General features: G+C 45.7%; 1 protein-coding gene across 1 annotated transcript in view; it reads left to right on the top strand.

Moving 5' to 3' along the window:
- The first annotated feature begins 3,915 nt into the window (after positions 1 to 3,915).
- The window catches only part of LOC114049591 (inositol-trisphosphate 3-kinase B-like), a 164,596-nt gene continuing 156,196 nt past the window's right edge, over positions 3,916 to 12,315 (top strand). Inside the window, exons 1-2 of the mRNA XM_027870848.1 lie at positions 3,916 to 4,252; positions 6,070 to 8,309. Coding sequence (XP_027726649.1) covers positions 6,285 to 8,309 — 2,025 coding nt within the window. The 5' untranslated portion in view covers positions 3,916 to 4,252; positions 6,070 to 6,284. The remainder of the gene's footprint in view (positions 4,253 to 6,069; positions 8,310 to 12,315) is intronic.

Below are 12,315 nucleotides of genomic sequence, written 5' to 3' on the forward strand. Positions count from 1 at the left end.
CCTGAATTTGGAAATGACAGGTACAATAGTTGTTACAAAGGAAAAGGTTCAGGTCAGCAGAGGAACAGTTTGGAAGCAGATAATCAGAGAAATCTCCCATGGGATCAAGTATTTTGGTTGAATGCCTAGTGAAGTGTTAGTCTAACTCAGCTTAGCATTAGAAGTATCTGTTTACCACAGAAACTACAATCATCAAGAAACTTTTATAGATGATTCCTGAGACAGAAAGAGGTCAACGAAGTTTTTTAGAGCTGTGAGTTATCCCAAACAGATGGGTTTTCGTCCCTCATGTGTTTCTTTGCCAGAAAAACAAACAAACAAAAAAACCATGTGTTTCTTTCTATGTGTGCTCATGTTTCCCCATACTGAGTGCATTGGTGGGAGAGTATGATCCAATTGTATATATAGATAGATTATGGTAGCACAATGGATAGAGTGCTGGGCCTGGAGTCAGGAAGAACTGAGTTTAAATCCAGCTTCAGACATTTATTAGCTGTATGACTTGGGTAAGTAATTTAACTTCTGTTTGCCTCAGTTTCTCAACTGTAAAATGCATATAATTATTGCATCTACCTCTTAGAGCTGTCACAAGGAATAAAGGTGAGAATATTTATAAAGTGTTTAATACAGTGCCTGGCACAAAGGCTATTATGCTAGCTATTACTGTTTTAAAAAAATGATTTGGCTTTAGTCTATAAGTACTAGTGAGATTATTATTTTGCCTTTTGTTAAGTTAATCACTATGTTTAAAATCTAGTAGTGTCATTATTGTGAATGACTGGTTTTGGGTAAATAGAAGCATATCTGTGGGGACTTGAAAGCTACAATACTGAGAAGGGAGAGTGTATTCCTCTCCTCTCCAACAGGGAACTTTGAGAAGCCTAGGACTCTGAAAGAATTTTGAATGTAACCTCATGGTGGTAATCATTCTCTGGGAATTTAGACCAGTCAGCATGAGGACAGGATGGAGTAAGTGAGTCAGCCCAGGAGTGAGGTGTCCACATGTCCTGTGTGAGAGCTTTAATGTGCTGTAGTGTGAGGGGCCACCCATCTGCCTATTATTAAATGAATGAATATTTGTTAATTGATTGATAGGCTTAAAATTGAGTATACCCTCAGAACCTGTAGATGAGATCAAAGAAATGTTTCCATCTGAATCCATCTTCATCAAGAATATGACCAGACCACAACCTAGGTCTTCTTATTCCCAGATCAGTGTTACTGGGTGAACTGATAAAACTTCTAGGACCAGTGGTGATCTGATCACATTCAGACGTTCTAGAAGCCTAGACTGGAACAGCCCTAGACTCTCTTATCTTACTTATCTTAATTGTAGTACTTAATAAATAAGTACTGAGCTGAGGAGTATTAGCCCTAAGAAGGGTGGTAAAATGGACAGAGTGCCATACCTGGAGTCAGGAAGACTCATCTTCCCCAGTTCAAATCTGGCCTCGGACACTTACTAGCTGTGTGACCTTGGGGCAAATCACTTAACCCTGTTTGCCTCAGTTTCCTCATCTGTAAAGTGAGCTGGAGAAGGAAATGGCAAACCATTCCAGTACCTCTGCCAAGAAAACCCTAAATGGGGTCACAGAGAGTCAGACATAACTGAAAAATGACCAAAGCAACAGCCCTGGAAAAGATCTACTGTATAAAAACTATGTTTCACCAGAGTAGTATGCCTGATAGCAGTGTACTGGGACAAGTAGTCTCAGTGGGCTATCTGGTGTTAAGAGGGTGCTTCAACTGCTGAAGAGAGACTGTTCTGTTTAAATTATTAAGGATGATTGTGAGTCCTAACCTAAAAGCTAATAGGGTCTGGATCGCTCGGTTCCCTTGCCTTTAGAAGTACAAAAGTGGTCATTTCTACCCAGAGTTGTGTTATCACCTTGGGATAGGAGCAGCAGTGAGGGAAATAGGAGAATCACACTCTACTAGACGGACAGAGAGCTTTGTAATATAGAAGCCAGACCAACAAGAATGTGAGGGGAGTGGTGTGGAGTTTACAAGCTGTCAACAATTGTAAATGGATGATGTAGATTTTCCTGCCTCTTCTCTGTGGTAGACCCCAGTACAGGAACATCACCTGGGGCTTTCGTTTCTGTGGTCAAGGCTAGAGTCAGGAAATACTGGAATTATTTGATGTTTTAGAAAATTCCTAGGGAATAAGGGGAATAAAATTGGGCATAGTTAGGTGGCATTGTGAATAGAGCTCTTGCAGTTAAGAACTGAATTCAAATTCTGTTTGAAATTTACTTGCTTTACTTGGTGTGACCCTGGGCAAGTCACGTTGATTTCCTAAATCTCAGTTTCTTCATCTGTAAAACGGAGATAATAATAGCTATAGCACTTACCTCACAGGACTACTGTGAGTATCAAATGAGCTTTGCAAACTTTTAAACACTATATACACTAGTGTTATTATTTTTACAATTGTAGTTACAATACCAACATTGTTCCTAGTGTCTCTTGGGTCAGTCTGCCTCTTCTATTCAGGCATCACGGTGTGAGGCTATTTGCAACGAGATTTCTAGGGTTGAATTTGGAGGAAAGGGTCAGGATTTCTGATTTCTACACCAAGGCACTAGGGGTAAGGTTAGAGTTGGGGACATTCTTGCCCCCCTCCCCCTTCCAACAATGCAGTTCAATAGTCAAATGACTGAATGTCTTCTGGGGCTAGTCTGGCAGACCCAAAGGAAATATTGCAATTGAAAAGTAGCCACAATGAAAAAGGGATCATGAGTTTCTGGAGGATATGTTGGCCAGTTCTGACCTCTTGGCTTCAGACTTTGCACAAGGCTGTTCCAGACTGGGAAGGTTACTTTGCTCAGTTAAATGGGATTGTTACATAAACAAGCAAGGCATTGGTTTGGTGCATACAAAGTCAAAATTTCCATCTGAATTTTAGTTAGTAGGAATGTTAAGGCCTCTTGAGCCTCAGGATTTATGAAACTCCAGGTTTTTGCAGCTGTGTTTTCCCTATGTGTACCAAATGCTGTAGTTAAAGTCTTAAGGAATTATGCAAAACACAGTTGTACGGCTAGAGTTTAATCAGTTTAGAATCTCCCATCCAACAGTATTTTTCTCTGGTTCTCCCTTTTCTTCCTTATTTCTGGTGGGCACAAGGAGAAAGGACTGGAAAATGACCGGGATAGGGAGAGACAGGAGACAGAGGGAAGGGAATCTCCAACCTGGCTAGGACTAAGTTCAGTAGTTATGCTTTTTCTTAAAATAAACAAGTAAATTAAATGCAAAAAAAAAATGCTAACGTGGCATTGCCATATGCACATTTATTACACTCAAAAGTGTACATTTATTTAGACACGTAACAATTACATTGCATGTACGAGACAGGTCATAGCCTCCTCACAGCCCTCAGAAATACTACACCCTATAGGCACTGTGCATTTCCTGATGTGTATTAAAAAAAAAAAAAAGACAACTGCAATGTCAAGCCTGAAACGTACCCTGCATATGTGTATTTCTGTATCCGCCCTCGGACTCTTTACGTAGGATTTTAGCTTAGTATAAATGCCAAGAAAGGGTTCTGGGATCTACTTTACTCCAAAAGCTCACCCAAACCTTGCTGTTCTAAAATTTAAAACATTTTCAAAAAGTTAAGAGTCAAGCCTTTATCAGTGGTGGAAAATGGATCGTATATCTTTAACCCGCAGAGGTTGAAAGGGTTTTTTTTTTTTTTTTGGTTAGCTAACAATGGAAACTTTTTTTTTAAGTGTTTCCCTCCCGGTCCTGCCAAGCAATAGAAAAAAAAAAAAAAAAAGAAAAGAAAAGAAACTTGTTCCGCTGAGTTCAACCCCAGACAGGCTCACAACTTCCTTCCTGCTTTCCTCCCCCTTGGTCCCCCCGCCTTACTCCCTCCACCCTCCCCAACCTTTTTTTTTTTTTAATCGCACATTGAACAAACACATCCAAGTGACTGCCAAGCTGAAACTGACAAGGGGTTATCTCTACTTGGGAGAAAGGGGCGCGGGGCTCTCCAGGAGCAGCAGCCTCCCTACAGTTCTTGCTCGCTTTGCACAGCACTCGGGAGGCTTTTTTCTCTGTGTCCCCCTCGCCCTCCCTTTTTTTTTTTTTTTTTTTTTTTTTGGTGTGTCTCTCAGATCTTGATCTGGATGAGGAAACGGTTTTTGGGAACATTTTCTCTTTAAAAAACCATCTCTGCCCGGTGGGGCTTAGCGTCCTAGAGGTGATGTAGTCTGAAGAGGACCAAGCAGTCTAAGAAATATCCCAGGTAAGGGCTGGAGGCTTTTAAATCTCTCTTTTCTTGTCTCTTCCCGCGGTTCCTTCCCTGCGCAGCTCCAACTGCCTGCTAAGTGGATCTGGGTGTTTCAGGTGGTGGGGGGAAGGGGCCTGGTGGGATCATTTAGCTTTGGAGAGTAGAGTATTTGCAAGAGAAGCGGGTGGTGGGGAGCCCCAGAAAAGAGACTCAAGTTTCAGTGTGTTCTCCAGCTTGCCTTCCGGGCTGCTCAGTCCGCACTCCTCAGTCCGCACTCCTCTTTCTCTCTGGCTGTACCGACAGAAAGCCCTCGGGTTTCCCCCTTGCCTGGGCTGGCGCCAGCGACGGGGACACCCCGATTGCTCCGGGGAGAGGCGGTGCAGGATTTGCAAATCAGGCAACCGGGGATGCAAGTCGGGAACTGGAACCGGCACCTCCACTTCCACCTCCTGCTGTTAGCTCTTAGCTCTCTGGGTTCATGCACTATCTGGCCGGGAAGGTTTGCTGAGGCTAAGCTCCAAGGGGGCTTGGGAAGTTTCTCAGAGTCCCCCTGTTGCAACCCGGAGGAAGGTACCTCGGCTGTCAAAGCCCAGACTCCGCCTTGGCGTTATTGCATCCGTGAATGGGGAGTTTCAATAAAGTGGGACGCCCGCGCTCTGGTGCACCACAGAGGCAATCTCCTCCTCCTCCCCCTGGGTGCACGGGGACGGAGATCCACACTTACTAACACACACACGTGCACACCCCTCCAACGGGAGTGGGAGGCAAAACAGTGGAGCCTAGCGAGGGGGTAGCCAAAGAGTCAGTGCCTTGGGCCCGCGCGTTCTAACACTCAAAATTTACGAGTTCAGTCAAAGGAAGCAAGGTCAGTACAAAGAGGTGCATGTAGAAACACACGAAAAGTTTGTTGTGTTTGTATGTTTACTTTGGACCCCAATGCTGACGGAGGATGGACAACTCTTTAGGCCGGATGAGGGTGTTATGTGGTAGGGGTTATGTGACAGGAGCCTTGGTTCAAGATACCATGACATTGTAGGCATGAGAAGACAGCCGAGGGAACCCGCTGAGACAGATTCATTGGAAAATCAAATTGAAACCAGAACCACACCGAGGCCCTTATTTAGAAGCCCAGAGCACGAAGAGAAACTCAGGGGGTAGATGTTCAATCCAGTTTTCCAGGATGGCTGGATGGGGTTGGGGGTTGGATCTGGAAGGAGAGAGTATGAAAAATCTAGGGACTTTTGCAGCCTGGTAGTGGTGAGGTCGAACTAATCAAATACACAAACAGATGCTCCCTGAGTGTAAGGCATTCCATACTCGCGAGAACGTATGGATGAGACCATGTAAAGGATGCGTGCACATAAGACCCAGAAAGGAGGGCACCCAGCACCTCAGGAGGGAAAATTTACTGAAACGACACATACCAAACACAAGCCTAGTAAGTCTGGAGAGGAATTAGAATTTGTGGTTGGAACAAACCTCAAAGATCATCAGAGTTTTGGGAATGCACACAAAAAGAACACACCCCTGTCTCTCTCTCTCTCTCTCTCTCTCTTTTTCTAGGTACATAGTTTAAGGTAACAGTAGGAAGCGTCCTCGTGTCCTCACAAAGCCAACCACAGGATCTCTCTAGATGAGACTTGCGGGTTGCCCCCCCCCCATTCCTCTACAGGTGTAGATGACCTGAGCTTCCCCTGGGCTCTGCCCTCAGGTTAGAGCTGGGTCCTCCTGCCTCTATACTTTCCCCTTACTCATGTCTTTTCTTCTCGCCCAGTTTCTCTCTTCTTCTCCCTTGCTGGGGTCCTAACTTTTCTGCCTCTCTGCCTCCACAGCGGATCGGGTTGTTTATGGAGCTTTGGGCTGGGGCCAAGCCCGCTGCCCTGCCCCCATCCTGTTGCCGAGGCAATGGTGCCCCGGCTCCGCCGAGGACAGCAGCCGCCGGGCCTCGGGGGCTGACCCTGGAGGAGAAGGAGGAGGAGGGGACAGCAGTGGTGGAGTCAGAGCTGGAGCAGCAGCAGGGCTTGGAAGCGCGGCCGGACCCAGTACTATGGCTGTGTATTGCTATGCGCTGAACAGCCTGGTGATGATGAATAGTAGCAATAATGTGGAGAGCGGCAGCGGTGGCTGCAGCGGCAGCAGCAAGGCGCCCCCGCCCCCTGGGAGACCCGGGCTGCCCAGCGTCTTCAGCCCGGGGAGAGGCACCTCCTTCCTCTTTCCACCAGCCGATCGGCTGTTGCCCGAAGAGTCCGGGAGCCGCGGGAGTTGGCGAGGCGGCGGCAGCAGCAGCAGCAGCAGCAGCTGCAGCAGCAGCAACAGTAGCAGCAGCAGCAGACGGAGGTTGAACAGTAGTAGCAGCAGCGTGGGCAGCCCGAGTTGGGCATCCCGTCTGGGAGGGGAGGGGCAGCAGGTGGTGTCCCCGGGCAGCCTCTCCCCAGCTGGGCCGGAGGAGGCCAAGAAGAAGCTGAGGATTTTGGAGCGGGAGCTTCAGAACGTGCAGGTGAACCAGAAAGTGGGCATGTTCGAGGCGCACATCCAGGCGCAGAGCTCCGCCAGAGAAGCGTCCCGGAGCCCCAGGCTGGGCAGGGCTCGCTCGCCCTCTCCTTGCCCGTCTCGCAGCAGCAGCCAGCCCCCCAGCAGGGTCCTCACGGAGTACACCCGGATCGAGGAGAGGAGGACAAAATCCTGGGGAGAACAATGCTTGGAGACCCCAGGAGAGATAGAGAGCAAGGGGGGCCAGTCCCGAGAAACTAGAGGCTCTCCTTTCCCCCTGGAGACAGAGAGGAGGGAGCTTACCCTCGGGGCGTTGGGTCAGGGCACTCCCGTGGAGCCTGGGAACTGGAGCCTGACACGTGGGGTACAGGGTTCCTCATCTGGGGTAGAGATGGAGAAGGGGTCCCCTACAGAGCGAGTCTGTGGCTCATTCACGGCTAAGGAGGTCCACAAGGGAGGCCATCCTTTCCCTGGAGAGCAGGGCTGCGAGACCCTTGTAAGCTCAGCGGGAGCAAAGCTCTCCAGAGAAGCCGGCTCAGCCGGGGCTAAAGAAGTAGAAAGGAGGAGCTCCACAGGTCGGGAGCCCCTATATAAGGTTCTCTCCCAAGAGACCCCTGCTTGGATGGAGAGAGGTTTTGTTTCCTTTGGTGTGAATGCCCAAGAGAACCAAGTGCACAGAGAGGGGGGAGCCAGGTGCAGCGGGACACCTGTGGCTCAAGAGAAGGGCAGGATCCGTGGCTCGAAGGCTCTTGAGAAGTTGGAGAAAGGAAACCTGCCTGGCGGAGTGCAGGGATCCATTGCTCCTGTGGAGAGTGAGAGCAGGACCACCCTGTCTTTGGATATGCAAAGCTCTGAGGCCGGGTGCTGCCCCGGGACATCCACAGAGCACAGCGCAGCAGCCCCAGTGGAGCCCCAAAAGAAGGGGTCCCTGGTAGTTTTAATGCAGAGGCCAGACTCTGAGCAAGGGGAGAAAACAGGGATCAAATCACTTGGAATTTCAGGCAGGGCTGTGCATCTGGGGAAGGTGGAGGTGGAGCCGGAGTCCAGAATTCTTCGTGGCTACAGTCAAGACACTTTGCCTTGCAGGGATGCAGTGGAAAAGGAGGAAGGGTATCAGTGTCCTCCCAAGAGCAGTTTTGGTGTGCAGTTCAAAAGCTTGGTGACTTGGCCTGGCCCAATGGAGGAGGCTGGCACAATCTGGACAGACCCTGGTCAAGTGATACACTCAGATGGGACTTCAGAGAGGAAGCAGCCACAGGAACAGCAAGAGCACCATCAGGGTAAAGAGCTGACTCCTGAATCTGAGAGGAAACCTTCCCTGAGGGAGGCTGGCTGTCCCAGCAACATCCCAGCAGTCATTATCACAGATATGGGCGCCCTGGAGGATGCGGCCTTAGAAGAAGCTCAGGGAAGCCCTCGAGGGATCATGCCTTTGAGAAAGCTGTCTTCCTCCTCTGCGTCTTCCACTGGTTTCTCCTCATCCTATGATGATTCAGAGGAGGACATTTCCAGTGATCCAGAGCGCTCTTTGGACCCGAACTCAGCTTTCCTTCATACGCTGGATCAGCAGAAACCTAGAGTGGTAAGTTTTAAAGGCAATGATTTTCCACTGCTCCGAATTTCTTGAGCCCAAGCTTTTTATGGCTGTCCTTGTACCCCAGTTTCCTTTCTTGTTTATCGAACTTATGAAATTTTAGGTGAGTTCTCCTAGTAGTCATTACTAGCATTACTTTCAAGTTTTGTTTCCCGGGGTGTCCCAGAGATAATCTTCTGGGTCTAATATACCCTTACATGGCTAAAAGATAATCAATCGACTGATGTTGTCATTTGTCTGCAAATATGCATATATAAAAAGTATATTGTACACAAGATGTACATGATATATATGTGTATTTGCATGAAAATGTATATGTGTTTATATATGTTTGCATTGATAAACATTGTTTTTATGTACATATATTTGTGTTGTATTTTATATGCATAATGCATATTATATATAATATATACTACACATTCATATTATATTATATGCATTACACTTATATGTGATCACAATGCACACATGTATGTCGAATATATATGTGTGTGTGTACATTGGAATCGTGCATAGGTCATGACATATTTCCTAGGAAAGCATGCTACTCATGAGCTGTCACTGCAGACAGGCTGATTTATCCTCAGAGAGAGAGTCAGGGTGCATTGGAGGTAAATTTTACCTGATTAGGCAGAATATCATCTGAATCTGTGATTCATTTAGGTGGAGAGAAACTTAGATGCATTTCATTTTCTTAACTTGGCTTCTGCTGATACTCTAAAGAAGCAGATGGCCTTGATACTGAGGCAGGGCCTGTAAAAACCTAGGAAATGTATTCTGAACTAATCCATATTGAGGATATGGCCACTTTTAAGTTTTTCCTTTTGCAAATGGAACCTTAGTAAGTTTGGATGAAACACCCTTCCCTATCATCAGGGCAGGAGGCTATGGAGCAGTTTGAGCTATGAAGGCAAGTGAAAATCATGGTCTGCGAGAAGCAGGAGGTTTCATTCTTTCATTAAGGCTCATTTTTCAGTAACTAGAGAGCCTGTATTAGGCTTCTTTGCCTGAAGTAAGAGACATAGAGAGGCTGCTGTCCAGGAATAGATGGCTTTTGGTCCACTGGTGTTACTTTAAGATAATTTTTCACGTTCATGTCTTTTGATTCATTTCCCAGACATCTTATGCTGGTGGTGTCAGTGGACGTACGTTTTATTTTTGTGGCATGGTTAATCTCAGCCCTACCCTGCTTTCACTCTTGGTAATAGCAAAATGTCTTGCAGAAGACGTAAGAGGGCAAGTTAGTACTTCAGAGAATGTCTGGACTTTTTCTTAGCTCTTCCAAAGAGTGTGAGGAGGTTTATGGCTGGATCTGATAGTTTAGGAAGGGGCTACTGCCTTTCTTTGGTGTGCAGGATGAGAATAGAATAATTAGAATCTTTCTGTGCCCTCTGCTTAGATTTGCAGACCTGTAGGCTTTCATCCTGAAAGCCCAGTGTTACTCAGTTTAACTGGCACCTTTCAACAGAGGCTCTGGGAGCTCTGTATTTCTCTCTTCCACCTCATTGCAACACTCTGGATAGATTACTATGGCCTTCTCTGCTCCTTACCTCCCACTCCCCTTCCACCTGAGAAAAATCACGAACTAGAACTTTCACAGATCAGGCATTTGTCCTCACAGAATTCATGTTTCTGTTTCCAGTGTGGAGGCAAATATATATGCAAAATTTCACCCTGAATCAGACTGGCATTTTGTGGAAAGAAAAGGGCCCTGAGCAAGGTGCACCTGCAGTTGGTGCTGTTAATGCCAACCTTGCGGGAAGGTTGCTACACCTGAATGGGAGGAGGTGAAGAGTGGTGGAAAATGCTTCTCACCAAAGGTGTGGTCCAGATTTCTGTATCTTCCACTCGGCAATCAGAGACTTAGTAAACAGGAGGCGGCCTCCTCTTCCTTTCTCAAGGTTTATTGTCAAGCCATTTGGCTGCCTGACATTGCTTTAATTTGTTGTCCCCCTTCCACCGTCTCCTCTGTGAGGGTGGCTGGAGTTTTGAATGCACTTTGTATACTCGGATGACGCATTTTTCATAATCGATAACTTTTATGTATGCCTTTTTAAACATCAGGGTCATTTCCCAAGATAACACCCCCATTGAGTCTTCCCTTTTAACAAAGCCAAATTTTTGCCTGTAATAGAAGTTATATAGCACTTTTTAAAAAAGATTTGAAAAATATACATATTATCTCATTTGATCTTTACAACAACTCTGGGAAGTGGGTGCAGTTATTGCCCCCATTTCACAGATGAGGAAACTGAGGCACAGAGAGGTTAAAGGGTCATGCAGCTAAAGCAGGTCTTCCTAAGTCTAAGTCTGCCATGCCAACTAGCTGCCTAACCAGTCTAGTTTGATGATATGTAAAATATTCTCTGCCATAAGGGGCAAGATAGGTTTTCTCCTCTTTTTTCTGGTACCAACCCTGGTCAATGTAATTAGTAGTGTCAGTATTTTTAAAGAGACATTATCAGGAGTCAGGGTAAAGAGATTTTCAAATACAATAGGTTCAGATATTTTTAAAAATTTATTATCCAAAGGGTAGAAAACTGAGGAACCTAAGATTACCTTGCACAAATCAGCTAATTGGACCAAGAGTAGGAATCAGGCCTATCTGGCTGTCTGTGATTCTTACACAATCTAGATCTCCACCTCTGAACATGTTTTGAGATGTTTGTAGTATTTAAACACCCACAGGATTGAAAGAGAAAGAAGCTTCCCCCTCTGCCCCTTCCCCGCAGCTCCGCATACATTGAGACATGTGAGACAGATGTATTTTTTTCTTGGAGGGGGGAGGAGGTAACCAGCTGGAAATTAAGGGATCCTAGGGACATCAGAGCCTTGGACTGTGTTCTTGTACAGTAAGCTAAAGTTTTTTTTCATTGGCTACAGGCTATTATCTCAAAACTATTGTCTACATGACACCAAAAGATCTGATCATTTCAGCTCCATGTCCATCATGGATGTTGATTTGCATGCTACCAAGTGGTTCCTATATCATATAGTATATCATGGTCCATAAGAGGTCTTAAGTCTCCCTTATGTCTTTATCCTACTCAAGCCTCTGGATTATGCTGCTGTCATTTTTATATTACAACTTCCTTCCCCTCTCCTCAGTGTCAACCCCCCCCAAAAGAAGAAGCTTGGACATTGAGGATAGAAACCTCATTCAGAGCTCCTTCTTCCAAGATATTTGTTGGAGAGCTGTGTCCAAATCTATTTTGAAAATTAGAGATTAACTTAAAGCTATGTTTATAATTGGAAACTTTCCTTAATTTAATTCAACAAATATGATCAAGTATGTACTATATTCAGAACTCTTTGCTATGTTCTGAGAAAGATACAAAGTTTAGATAAGACATAGTCCCTTCCTTTGTGAAGCCATCCATCAGTATAGTACAACATAAAACATAAATCCAAATCATTTAGTCACCCAGTATTTATTAAGCACCTACTATGTGCCAGACACTATGCTAGCTATAGGGGCTATAGATGGCAAAATGAAAAAAATTCTTTCAAGGAGTTTATTCTGTCAATAACCACTATTTAATATTATATAATAAGTGTGTTAGAGAGTTACAAGTATTATGAGGGATCTGAGGGGGAAGATCATTAACAAAAAGGGAGATCAGGTAAGGCATCATGGGGGTGTCATTTGAGTTGAGCTTCAAAGGATGAATAGGAGGAATTTAGCAAGGAAATTCAGAAGGGGAGGAGGATGTAGCAGGCATAGAGAGATCAATGCTATGGAGATAGACAGGAGAGACAGGGCATGTTTGTGGGGCTGTGGGGATGGGGAAGGAAGTATTGGTAAGGAATCGGAAAGGAGTCTCCTATGGCAAGAGCATAGTTATTGTTGGTGTTTGTCCTTCCTTGTTGAAGAGGACCATGACATCAGGAAGGTGATGCTATGACTTGAAAGTGAATTGGATGTAAGTGAGGGAGGGCTGTGCAAAGTCACCAGCCTCATTCTCTCAATCTGGGTCCAGTGGCAAGATACAGT

This window comes from Vombatus ursinus, unplaced genomic scaffold, assembly GCF_900497805.2.
Source record: "Vombatus ursinus unplaced genomic scaffold, bare-nosed wombat genome assembly UNPS02014798.1, whole genome shotgun sequence".
Classification (NCBI taxonomy): domain Eukaryota; kingdom Metazoa; phylum Chordata; class Mammalia; order Diprotodontia; family Vombatidae; genus Vombatus; species Vombatus ursinus.